Below are 13,694 nucleotides of genomic sequence, written 5' to 3'. Positions count from 1 at the left end.
GTGTTGTGACTGGTGTTAGGACTGTGTTGTGACTGATGTTAGGTCTGATGTTAAGACTGTGTTGAGACTGATTTTAGGACTGTGTTGTGACTGATGTTAGGACTGTGTTGAGACTGATGTTAGGTCTGATGTTAGGACTGTGTTGTGACTGATGTTAGGACTGTGTTGTGACTGATGTTAGGACTGTGTTGAGACTGATGTTAGAACTGTGTTGTGACTGATATTAGGACTGAGTTGTGACTGATGTTAGAACTGTGTTGTGACTGATATTAGGACTGTGTTGTGACTGATGTTAGGACTGTGTTGTGACTGATATTAGGACTGTGTTGAGACTGATGTTAGGACTGTGTTGTGACTGATGTTAGGACTGTGTTGTGACTGATGTTAGAACTGTGTTGTGACTGATGTTAGGACTGTGTTGTGACTGATGTTAGGACTGTGTTGTGACTGATGTTAGGACTGTGTTGTGACTGATGTTAGGACTGTGTTGTGACTGGTGTTAGGACTGTGTTGTGACTGATGTTAGGACTGTGTTGTGACTGATGTTAGGACTGTGTTGTGACTGATGTTAGGACTGTGTTGTGACTGATGTTAGGACTGTGTTGTGACTGATGTTAGGACTGTGTTGAGACTGATGTTAGGACTGTGTTGTGACTGGTGTTAGGACTGTATTGTGACTGATGTTAGGACTGTGTTGAGACTGATGTTAGGACTGTATTGTGACTGATGTTAGGACTGTGTTGTGACTGATGTTAGAACTGTGTTGTGACTGATGTTAGGGCTGTGTTGAGACTGATTGTAGGACTGTGTTGTGACTGATTATAGGACTGTGTTGTGACTGATGTTAGGACTGTGTTGTGACTGATTATAGGACTGTGTTGTGACTGATGTTAGGACTGTGTTGAGACTGATGTTAGGACTGTGTTGTGACTGATGTTAGGACTGTGTTGAGACTGATGTTAGGACTGTGTTGTGACTGATATTAGGACTGTGTTGAGACTGATGTTAGAACTGTGTTGTGACTGATGTTAGGACTGTGTTGAGACTGATGTTAGAACTGTGTTGCGACTGATGTTAGGACTGTGTTGTGTGTGATGTTAGAACTGTGTTGTGACTGATGTTAGGACTGTGTTGTGACTGATATTAGGACTGTGTTGTGACTGATGTTAGAACTGTGTTGTGACTGATGTTAGGACTGTGTTGTGACTGATGTTAGAACTGTGTTGTGACTGATGTTAGGACTGTGTTGAGACTGGTGTTAGGACTGTGTTGTGACTGATATTAGGACTGTGTTGTGACTGATGTTAGAACTGTGTTGTGACTGATGTTAGGACTGTGTTGAGACTGATGTTAGGACTGTGTTGTGACTGATTATAGGACTGTGTTGTGACTGATGTTAGGACTGTGTTGTGACTGATTATAGGACTGTGTTGTGACTGATGTTAGGACTGTGTTGAGACTGATGTTAGAACTGTATTGAGACTGATGTTAGGACTGTGTTGTGACTGGTGTTAGGACTGTGTTGTGACTGATATTAGGACTGTGTTGTGACTGATGTTAGGACTGTGTTGAGACTGGTGTTAGGACTGTGTTGTGACTGATGTTAGGTCTGATGTTAGGACTGCGTTGTGACTGATGTTAGGACTGTGTTGAGACTGGTGTTAGGACTGTGTTGAGACTGATGTTAGGTCTGATGTTAGGACTGTGTTGTGACTGATGTTAGGACTGTGTTGAGACTGATGTTAGAACTGTGTTGTGACTGATGTTAGGACTGTGTTGAGACTGATGTTAGGACTGTGTTGAGACTGATGTTATGTCTGATGTTAGGACTGTGTTGTGACTGATGTTGGACTGTGTTGAGACTGGTGTTAGGACTGTGTTGAGACTGATGTTAGGACTGTGTTGAGACTGGTGTTAGGTCTGATGTTAGGACTGTGTTGTGACTGAAGTTAGGACTGTGTTGAGACTGATGTTAGAACTGTGTTGTGACTGATGTTAGGACTGTGTTGAGACTGATGTTAGGACTGTGTTGTGACTGATGTTAGGACTGTGTTGTGACTAATATTAGGACTGTGTTGTGACTGATGTTGTGACTGTGTTGAGACTGGTGTTAGGACTGTGTTGTGACTGATGTTAGGTCTGATGTTAGGACTGTGTTGTGACTGATGTTAGGACTGTGTTGAGACTGGTGTTAGGACTGTGTTGAGACTGGTGTTAGGACTGTGTTGTGACTGATGTTAGGACTGTGTTGTGACTGATGTTAGGACTGTGTTGTGACTGATGTTAGAACTGTGTTGTGACTGATGTTAGGACTGTGTTGAGACTGGTGTTAGGACTGTGTTGTGACTGATATTAGGACTGTGTTGCGACTGATGTTAGGACTGTGTTGTGACTGATGTTAGGACTGTGTTGAGACTGATGTTAGGACTGTATTGTGACTGATGTTAGGACTGTGTTGTGACTGATGTTAGAACTGTGTTGTGACTGATGTTAGGGCTGTGTTGAGACTGATTGTAGGACTGTGTTGTGACTGATTATAGGACTGTGTTGTGACTGATGTTAGGACTGTGTTGTGACTGATTATAGGACTGTGTTGTGACTGATGTTAGGACTGTGTTGAGACTGATGTTAGGACTGTGTTGTGACTGATGTTAGGACTGTGTTGAGACTGGTGTTAGGACTGTGTTGTGACTGATATTAGGACTGTGTTGAGACTGATGTTAGAACTGTGTTGTGACTGATGTTAGGACTGTGTTGAGACTGATGTTAGAACTGTGTTGCGACTGATGTTAGGACTGTGTTGTGACTGATGTTAGAACTGTGTTGTGACTGATGTTAGGACTGTGTTGTGACTGATATTAGGACTATGTTGTGACTGATGTTAGAACTGTGTTGTGACTGATGTTAGGACTGTGTTGAGACTGGTGTTAGGACTGTGTTGTGACTGATATTAGGACTGTGTTGTGACTGATGTTAGAACTGTGTTGTGACTGATGTTAGGACTGTGTTGAGACTGATGTTAGGACTGTGTTGTGACTGATTATAGGACTGTGTTGTGACTGATGTTAGGACTGTGTTGTGACTGATTATAGGACTGTGTTGTGACTGATGTTAGGACTGTGTTGAGACTGATGTTAGAACTGTATTGAGACTGATGTTAGGACTGTGTTGTGACTGGTGTTAGGACTGTGTTGTGACTGATATTAGGACTGTGTTGTGACTGATGTTAGGACTGTGTTGAGACTGGTGTTAGGACTGTGTTGTGACTGATGTTAGGTCTGATGTTAGGACTGCGTTGTGACTGATGTTAGGACTGTGTTGAGACTGGTGTTAGGACTGTGTTGAGACTGATGTTAGGTCTGATGTTAGGACTGTGTTGTGACTGATGTTAGGACTGTGTTGAGACTGATGTTAGAACTGTGTTGTGACTGATGTTAGGACTGTGTTGAGACTGATGTTAGGACTGTGTTGAGACTGATGTTATGTCTGATGTTAGGACTGTGTTGTGACTGATGTTGGACTGTGTTGAGACTGGTGTTAGGACTGTGTTGAGACTGATGTTAGGACTGTGTTGAGACTGGTGTTAGGTCTGATGTTAGGACTGTGTTGTGACTGAAGTTAGGACTGTGTTGAGACTGATGTTAGAACTGTGTTGTGACTGATGTTAGGACTGTGTTGAGACTGATGTTAGGACTGTGTTGTGACTGATGTTAGGACTGTGTTGTGACTAATATTAGGACTGTGTTGTGACTGATGTTGGGACTGTGTTGAGACTGGTGTTAGGACTGTGTTGTGACTGATGTTAGGACTGTGTTGTGACTGATGTTAGGACTGTGTTGAGACTGGTGTTAGGACTGTGTTGAGACTGGTGTTAGGACTGTGTTGTGACTGATGTTAGGACTGTGTTGTGACTGATGTTAGGACTGTGTTGTGACTGATGTTAGAACTGTGTTGTGACTGATGTTAGGACTGTGTTGAGACTGGTGTTAGGACTGTGTTGTGACTGATATTAGGACTGTGTTGCGACTGATGTTAGGACTGTGTTGTGACTGATGTTAGGACTGTGTTGAGACTGATGTTAGGACTGTGTTGTGACTGGTGTTAGGACTGTGTTGTGACTGATATTAGGACTGTGTTGTGACTGATGTTAGGACTGTGTTGAGACTGGTGTTAGGACTGTGTTGTGACTGATGTTAGGTCTGATGTTAGGACTGTGTTGTGACTGATGTTAGGACTGTGTTGAGACTGGTGTTAGGACTGTGTTGAGACTGATGTTAGGTCTGATGTTAGGACTGTGTTGTGACTGATGTTAGGACTGTGTTGAGACTGATGTTAGGTCTGATGTTAGTACTGTGTTGTGACTGATGTTAGGACTGTGTTGTGACTGATGTTAGGACTGTGTTGAGACTGATGTTAGAACTGTGTTGTGACTGATGTTAGGACTGTGTTGAGACTGATGTTAGGACTGTGTTGTGACTGATGTTAGGACTGTGTTGAGACTGATGTTAGAACTGTGTTGTGACTGGTGTTAGGACTGTGTTGTGACTGATATTAGGACTGTGTTGTGACTGATGTTAGGACTGTGTTGAGACTGGTGTTAGGACTGTGTTGTGACTGATGTTAGGTCTGATGTTAGGACTGCGTTGTGACTGATGTTAGGACTGTGTTGAGACTGGTGTTAGGACTGTGTTGAGACTGATGTTAGGTCTGATGTTAGGACTGTGTTGTGACTGATGTTAGGACTGTGTTGAGACTGATGTTAGAACTGTGTTGTGACTGATGTTAGGACTGTGTTGAGACTGATGTTAGGACTGTGTTGAGACTGATGTTATGTCTGATGTTAGGACTGTGTTGTGACTGATGTTGGACTGTGTTGAGACTGGTGTTAGGACTGTGTTGAGACTGATGTTAGGACTGTGTTGAGACTGGTGTTAGGTCTGATGTTAGGACTGTGTTGTGACTGAAGTTAGGACTGTGTTGAGACTGATGTTAGAACTGTGTTGTGACTGATGTTAGGACTGTGTTGAGACTGATGTTAGGACTGTGTTGTGACTGATGTTAGGACTGTGTTGTGACTAATATTAGGACTGTGTTGTGACTGATGTTGGGACTGTGTTGAGACTGGTGTTAGGACTGTGTTGTGACTGATGTTAGGTCTGATGTTAGGACTGTGTTGTGACTGATGTTAGGACTGTGTTGAGACTGGTGTTAGGACTGTGTTGAGACTGGTGTTAGGACTGTGTTGTGACTGATATTAGGACTGTGTTGCGACTGATGTTAGGACTGTGTTGTGACTGATGTTAGGACTGTGTTGTGACTCATGTTAGGACTGTGTTGTGACTGATGTTAGAACTGTGTTGTGACTGATGTTAGGACTGTGTTGAGACTGGTGTTAGGACTGTGTTGTGACTGATATTAGGACTGTGTTGCGACTGATGTTAGGACTGTGTTGTGACTGATGTTAGGACTGTGTTGAGACTGATGTTAGGACTGTGTTGTGACTGGTGTTAGGACTGTGTTGTGACTGATATTAGGACTGTGTTGTGACTGATGTTAGGACTGTGTTGAGACTGGTGTTAGGACTGTGTTGTGACTGATGTTAGGTCTGATGTTAGGACTGTGTTGTGACTGATGTTAGGACTGTGTTGAGACTGGTGTTAGGACTGTGTTGAGACTGATGTTAGGTCTGATGTTAGGACTGTGTTGTGACTGATGTTAGGACTGTGTTGAGACTGATGTTAGGTCTGATGTTAGTACTGTGTTGTGACTGATGTTAGGACTGTGTTGAGACTGATGTTAGGACTGTGTTGAGACTGATGTTAGAACTGTGTTGTGACTGATGTTAGGACTGTGTTGAGACTGATGTTAGGACTGTGTTGTGACTGATGTTAGGACTGTGTTGAGACTGATGTTAGGACTGTGTTGTGACTGATGTTAGGACTGTGTTGAGACTGATGTTAGGACTGTGTTGTGACTGATATTAGGACTGTGTTGTGACTGATGTTAGGACTGTGTTGAGACTGGTGTTAGGACTGATGTTAGGACTGATGTTAGGTCTGATGTTAGGACTGTGTTGTGACTGATGTTAGGACTGTGTTGAGACTGGTGTTAGGACTGTGTTGAGACTGATGTTAGGACTGTGTTGAGACTGATGTTAGGTCTGATGTTAGGACTGTGTTGTGACTGATGTTAGGACTGTGTTGAGACTGATGTTAGAACTGTGTTGTGACTGATGTTAGGACTGTGTTGAGACTGATGTTAGGACTGTGTTGAGACTGATGTTAAGACTGTGTTTAGACTGATGTTAGGTCTGATGTTAGGACTGTGTTGTGACTGATGTTAGGACTGTGTTGAGACTGGTGTTAGGACTGTGTTGAGACTGATGTTAGGACTGTGTTGAGACTGATGTTAGGACTGTGTTGAGACTGATATTAGGTCTGATGTTAGGACTGTGTTGTGACTGATGTTAGGACTGTGTTGAGACTGATGTTAGGTCTGATGTTAGGTCTGTGTTGAGACTGGTGTTAGGACTGTGTTGTGACTGATGTTAGGACTGTGTTGAGACTGATGTTAGGACTGTGTTGAGACTGATGTTAGGACTGTGTTGAGACTGGTGTTAGGACTGTGTTGTGACTGATGTTAGGACTGTGTTGAGACTGATGTTAGGACTGTGTTGAGACTGATGTTAGGACTGTGTTGTGACTGATGTTAGGACTGTGTTGAGACTGATGTTAGGACTGTGTTGTGACTGATGTTAGGACTGTGATGAGACTGATGTTAGGACTGTGTTGTGACTGATGTTAGGACTGTGTTGTGACTGATGTTAGGACTGTGTTGTGACTGATGTTAGGACTGTGTTGTGACTGATGTTAGAACTGTGTTGTGACTGGTGTTAGGACTGTGTTGAGACTGATGTTAGGACTGTGTTGAGACTGGTGTTAGGACTGTGTTGAGACTGGTGTTAGGACTGTGTTGTGACTGATGTTAGGACTGTGTTGTGACTGATGTTAGGACTGTGTTGTGACTGATGTTAGGACTGTGTTGAGACTGATGTTAGGACTGTGTTGTTATATTAAAGGTATGTGTGTTCAGAGCTGAAGCATTCTAATAGTAACTCATATAACTTGTGTGATTGGTTCCTCTGGGTTCCAGGCAGCCCAGTTGGACATCTGATGGTGCATGATGCTGATGATGACAACACACCCAACGCTCTGCTCTCCTATTCGCTGGTGTCCCAAACCCCTTCCTCCGTCTTTACCATCGATGGCATCAGCGGCCGCATCCAGGCCAAGCAGATGCTCCAACGCAGAGACGCAACAGAGTACCACCTCACTGTCAGAGTAAACGACCCAGGTACATGCACACACACACTTGACCTTTGTCTAAAAGTTGGAACAGCACAGACACGTGTTTGCTTCAATGGGTCCTCACATACTGTTGTGTGTCTTCGTCAGGTTTCAGCACAGAATGTAAGGTCCTCATCAAGGTTATCGACATCAACAATGAGCTGCCCATCTTCGAGATGAATGACGTGAGACATACCTGAGACACACACCTGAGACATACCTAAGACACCTGAGTTTCATAGATGCTTTAGTTGGTATGGGTTGTTGACCTGTGACCTTTAATACTGTCTCTGTCTCTCTCTCCCTCCCTCTCTGTCTCTCTGTAGTATGGTAGTCACAACCTGTCTGAAGACACAGCTCTAGGCCACACCCTCCTGACAGTGAAAGCCATAGACGCTGACGACCCTGGGACAGGAAGCTCCCGCATTGAGTTCCACATAACCGCTGGCAACGAAGACGGAGTTTTCGCCATGGAGACAGGCGACAATGGGGAGGGCAGGCTTGTTGTTGCTAAGGTAACTTCATACTGGAAGATTTTGATAGGTGATGATAAAGATGATAATCTTATCCTAGATCTATGGTTGTATTGATTATTAAAGGAAACGTCCACCAGCAGCCTGAAACAAACCCACAAAAACGCTTCCATTTTGCTCCAGAATGCTCACAGATGTCTCTCCCTTCCTCCCCATCTGCCTCCCTCCCCCTTCCCCTCTCTTTCCCTTCCTCCACACTCCCTTCCTCTCCCCACCTCCCCCTCCCTTCTCTCTCACTTCCTCCCTCCTCTCTCTCTCTCCCTTCCCTTCCTCTCCCCTCCCTTCCTCTCCCTTCCATCTCCCTTCCTCCCTCCCCTCTCTCCATCCTTCCCCCTCTTTCTCCAGCCTCTGAACTATGAGACTGCTTCCTCCTATAAGCTACAGATTGATGCTCGTAACCCAGAGCCGCTGGTGAGCGGTCTCGAGTACGGCGCTGAGTCGTCCGCCGTGGTCTCGGTGGCGATCAGTGACGTTGATGAGGCTCCAGTGTTTGACATGGACATTCTGGATGTCACGGTGCCAGAGGACACCAAGGAGGGATCTACGCTGCTCAAAATAGACGCCAAGGACCCAGAGGGCAAAGAGATACTGTAATCACATTATGAGAGGGACTGATGTTGTGTGTGTGTTATGGCTCTGATAGTGTATGTTTTGTGCTAACTGTGTGTGTATTGTAGGTTCAAGATGGAGGGAGACACTAAGGGTTGGTTGGAGATTGATCCTGCTACTGGAGAGATAAAGATAAAGAATAAAGCTGTGCTGGACAGAGAGACGGTGGAGGCCTTCCACTTTACTGTTGTCGCCTTCGAGAAAGGTGACCAACACACATATGTACACTGCTCAAAAAAATAAAGGGAACACTTAAACAACACAATGTAACTCCAAGTCAATCACACAAATGAGCAGACACATGCACATTTGTGGCCTGCTGGAGGTCATTTTGCAGGGCTCTGGCAGTGCTCCTCCTGCTCAAAGGCGGAGGTAGCGGTCCTGCTACTGGGTTGTTGCCCTCCTACGGCCTCCTCCACGTCTCCTGATGTACTGGCCTGTCTCCTGGTAGCGCCTCCATGCTCTGGACACTACGCTGACAGACACAGCAAACCTTCTTGCCACAGCTCGCATTGATGTGCCATCCTGGATGAGCTGCACTACCTGAGCCACTTGTGTGGGTTGTAGACTCCGTCTCGTGCTACCACTAGAGTGAGAGCACCGCCAGCATTCAAAAGTGACCAAAACATCAGCCAGGAAGCATAGGAACTGAGAAGTGGTCTGTGGTCACCACCTGCAGAATCACTCCTTTATTGGGGGTGTCTGGCTAATTGCCTATAATTTCCACCTTTTGTCTATTCCATTTGCACAACAGCATGTGAAATTTATTGTCAATCAGTGTTGCTTTCTAAGTGGACAGTTTGATTTCACAGAAGTGTGATTGACTTGGAGTTACATTGTGTTGTCTAAGTGTTCCCTTTATTTTTTTGAGCAGTGTATATTTCGGATACTTTTTGGACCCACACACTGCCAGTTTGAGTCCAGGTTAGAGAATATCCATAATGAATAATATCTCTCCACCCTCAGCCAATCCAGAGCTGTCCTCAGAGCGCGAGGTGTCTGTGAGGCTGCTGGATGTGAATGACAATGTCCCCAAGCTGACAGAGAACCAGGCCTTCATCTGTGTGAAGAAGCCCCAGCCTATAGTGCTGACGGCCCTGGACGCAGACGCAGACCCCTTCGGAGCACCTTTCACATTCAGCCTGGCCCAGGGCAAGAAGTCCCCCAACTGGGACCTAAGCGCTGTGGACGGTACACATTTGTTAGACAAGACTACATCTCCTAGAGATCCTGTCTATTAATGTGCTCCCGTGCTGATGTGGGATTGTGTCTCTTCCCTTGGTTTCCTGTAGGTACGTCTGCTAAACTGACCCTGAAGAAATCTCCCAGCGAGGACAAAACCTTCCTAATCCCCATCAACATCAAAGACAACGCTGGCATGGGCATCACACAGAAGTTTGAGGGTGAGTGGTTACAGCCAGCTTTGTGTGATAACACACATCACACACAAGACCATGTAGCTGTGAGTGGGTGTCTTTTACCAATGTGTATTTGTCTCTGATGTGTGTGTTCTCCCTACAGTGCGAGTGTGTAACTGCACAGAGCTGGGATACTGTTTCACCGAGCCAGGCGTTCATGCAGGGGTGTTAGGAATGCCCACCACCATCGGAATCCTGGCTGGAACTGTCGGATTCATCGGTGAGTAACAGGCGCTGTTGTTCACTGGTGTTGTTGCTATGTACTTTAAGGGAAGAGGGCGGAATGGTACAATCGAGGAACTAAGACCTAACTGTAGCATAAAACGTATTGTTGTTGATAGTTATTGTTGTTCTTTTTGACTAATGGACAGACTAATCGAGTATCTAACGCAATTACGTAGGATTTTAGTTCTGGGTTTCCCATATTATTTTTTGACTGTTATTGATGGGTGATGTCACTTCCTCCCTAGCCCTGGTCCTGATCATCGCTTTCCATCGTATAAAGAAGGACAACCAGAAGAAAGCCCTGCTGGGAGAAACGGACGCCATTCTCTAGAAACACATGAGATAGCATGTGTTTGTTTAATTGTTATATTTCTGAAGAACAGATCTACTTTGATTGGTTGTATGCATATGTTATAAATACTACCTGGTTTCGTCATAATCATGCAGCTCAATAACTTATTTCCCTTGTCAGTGAATTTTGTCTGTATTTAGAATTTAGACTGTCCATTCTCAGCTGGTGTGTCTTGACTGGCTGTGCACTGTGTGATGGTTCAAACACTCCATTTCAAGCTGCTTGCTGTAATTGTGTAGACTGTTGCTCAGAGACTTCAGTTCACCGTTTGCCTCTGACTGTTTTTTGTGGTTGATACTGTCTTTATACTGATACTCCATGATGTTTTTTTAATGAGGCCTGATATTAGTGAAGATGCTAGCTAGCTGAGGGTTAAATTAGGATGGTTCCACCACTTTAGAATGGGAGAAAGACTGCATACAGTAAAGAGTAGAAATGACCATGGAAAAACAACCGATGTTGGAGACAGTTCCAACACCTAAACATCCCTCAGTTTAACCCTTGGTGTTAACTGTTTGACAAGCCCAGTGTAAATGAGGGCCTGGTGAATGTCTGAGTGTGTACCATGTTTATTATAGTTTTGTGATTTTCTATTAAATTTGATTTCTATTACTTATTCAATTTAAAAAAAAATCAGTTTAGTTTCCATTCTGTTTCAGACTTGATTTACTAGTTTTTATTCTGTTTCAGTACGATAAAAAACATATTTTGTTTTTATATTATTCAGTTGTAGTTTCAGTTTGTTGTATTTTTTGTGTGAGGGACAGAAAGTAGCCTCACGTGTCCTTATGCTAGGGGCCATGTATGTGTTGTAGGACTATAGCAGGGGTACTCAAGTACTATTTGAGATGGTCCGGTCACACACATTTCGTAGGTGGCAAAAGTCCTGATGGATATTTTCATTTATCGGCGTAGTAACAAACCCCCACCTCGCAATCCATGCCACAACAAACTGTTCAAACCGTTCACACCCTTCTTGTTGGTAGAGAGAATCATTTGTCGTTTTAAAGCTCATTGTCGGCAATTCTACATATTATCCACGTCTTATGCGTGTTCACATGATACCGGGAGTCGAATCCTCAGCGAATTACAAAAATAAAACAATAGCTATCTCCCCATCTTTATCCTGAAATTCTTTGTGGGTGCTGTACAGATGAACTTTGAGGTTGTGGGATGCAGGGTGGTAGTGGGATGCAGGGTGGTATGCTGCTGGCTGGCAGCAGTGGGATGCAGAGTGGTATGCTGCTGGCTGGCAGCAGTGGGATGCATGGTGGTATGCTGCTGGCTGGCAGCAGTGGGATGCAGGGTGGTATGCTGCTGGCTGGCAGCAGTGGGATGCAGGGTGGTATGCTGCTGGCTGGCAGCAGTGGGATGCAGGGTGGTATGCTGCTGGCTGGCAGCAGTGGGATGCAGGGTGGTATGCTGCTGGCTGGCAGCAGTGGGATGCAGGGTGGTATGCTGCTGGCTGGCAGCAGTGGGCAGCAGTGGGATGCAGGGTGGTATGCTGCTGGCTGGCAGCAGTGGGATGCAGGGTGGTATGCTGCTGGCTGGCAGCAGTGGGATGCAGGGTGGTATGCTGCTGGCTGGCAGCAGTGGGATGCAGGGTGGTATGCTGCTGGCTGGCAGCAGTGGGATGCAGGGTGGTATGCTGCTGGCTGGCAGCAGTGGGATGCAGGGTGGTATGCTGCTGGCTGGCAGCAGTGGGATGCAGGGTGGTATGCTGCTGACTGGCAGCAGTGGGATGCAGGGTGGTATGCTGCTGGCTGGCAGCAGTGGGATGCAGGGTGGTATGCTGCTGGCTGGCAGCAGTGGGATGCAGGGTGGTATGCTGCTGGCTGGCAGCAGTGGGATGCAGGGTGGTATGCTGCTGGCTGGCAGCAGTGGGATGCAGGGTGGTATGCTGCTGGCTGGCAACAGTGGGATGCAGGGAGGTATGCTGCTGGCTGGCAGCAGTGGGATGCAGGGTGGTATGCTGCTGGCTGGCAGCAGTGGGATGCAGGGTGGTATGCTGCTGGCTGGCAGCAGTGGGATGCAGGGTGGTATGCTGCTGGCTGGCAGCAGTGGGATGCAGGGTGGTATGCTGCTGGCTGGCAGCAGTGGGATGCAGGGTGGTATGCTGCTGGCTGGCAGCATACCACCCTGCATCCCACTGCTGGCTGGCAGCAGCATACCACTCTAGATCCCACTGCTGGCTTGCCTCTGAAACTAAGCCGGGTCGGTCCTGGTCGGTCCCTGGATGGGAGACCAGATGCTGCTGGAAGTGGTGTTGGAGGGCCAGTAGGGGGCACTTTTGCCTCTGGTCTAAGGAGATCCCCAGGGCAGTGAAGGGGACATTGCCCTGTGTAGGGTGCTGTCTTTTGGATTGGATGTTAAACGGATGTCCTGACTCTGTGGTCATTAAAAAGCCCATTACTTATCATAAGAGTAAGGGTGTTAACACTGGTGTCATGACAAAATTCCCAAACTGGTACCATTCCCATCATGACCACCTAATCACCCCCCCCCCCCTTCATTCTAATTGGCATATATCAATTAGCTGATGTTGCCGTTCATCACCCAGGTGGGTTCTACACATTGGAAGTTTCCCCCTACAATGTAAAGCGCTTGGAGTACCTCAGTTGGTAGAAAAGTGCTATATAAATCCAATAAATTATTATTAGTTTCTGAAACTACGATACATTTGCTTTTGTCCTTTCCAGCAATGTACTCCAAATAATCCCATACATGGCTTTCTTTGTCTTTTGCAACCAACCACTGCTGGTGTTGTGTTTGCTGCTACCATTGTTCAAGCTCATGCTTCGTCTTCGGATTTCTTCCGTTAGCTAGCGATGCAGCGATGCACCAGCTAGGCCTATTTGAAACATCGCTATCTACTGGCAGCATTTACCCTCCAGATTCAGAAGTTCAAAAACCCCATTAGAGAAAAAAGCTTCAAAACCCCATTCGATTTTTGTCCAAAGTTTAGAAGGAAAAAAACAACTGAACATAATTCATGATGGTTTTAATTATATTTTAGTTTGTTTTGCAGTCAAAGATAATAGTTCCAGTATAGTTTTAGTTTTTCAGTTTACTCAATTGTTCTTCCAATTTTTGTTTTTAATTAATTTTCATTTCAGTTTTCATTTACTACTATAACCTTGGTGTGTGCAACACAGTAATGGAGAGAGCAGTGGAGAAAATGTCTATCTGAATAAAGGCTATCTGGACCTAC

General features: G+C 45.5%; 1 protein-coding gene across 1 annotated transcript in view; it reads left to right on the top strand.

Annotated features, from left to right (window-relative positions):
- cdh17 (cadherin 17, LI cadherin (liver-intestine)) overlaps window positions 1-13,694 on the top strand; it is a 32,943-nt gene extending 19,249 nt beyond the window's left edge. Inside the window, exons 11-19 of the mRNA XM_071396353.1 lie at window positions 7,153-7,353; window positions 7,455-7,531; window positions 7,673-7,861; window positions 8,225-8,469; window positions 8,557-8,693; window positions 9,455-9,679; window positions 9,781-9,891; window positions 10,010-10,126; window positions 10,377-13,694. Of these exons, the coding sequence (XP_071252454.1) occupies window positions 7,153-7,353; window positions 7,455-7,531; window positions 7,673-7,861; window positions 8,225-8,469; window positions 8,557-8,693; window positions 9,455-9,679; window positions 9,781-9,891; window positions 10,010-10,126; window positions 10,377-10,462 (1,388 nt within the window). The 3' untranslated portion in view covers window positions 10,463-13,694. The remainder of the gene's footprint in view (window positions 1-7,152; window positions 7,354-7,454; window positions 7,532-7,672; window positions 7,862-8,224; window positions 8,470-8,556; window positions 8,694-9,454; window positions 9,680-9,780; window positions 9,892-10,009; window positions 10,127-10,376) is intronic.

Source organism: Salvelinus alpinus, chromosome 4 (assembly GCF_045679555.1).
Source record: "Salvelinus alpinus chromosome 4, SLU_Salpinus.1, whole genome shotgun sequence".
Taxonomy (NCBI): domain Eukaryota; kingdom Metazoa; phylum Chordata; class Actinopteri; order Salmoniformes; family Salmonidae; genus Salvelinus; species Salvelinus alpinus.
The sequence above is the reverse complement of the archived record's forward strand: the minus strand, read 5'-3'. Positions and strand labels throughout refer to the sequence as shown.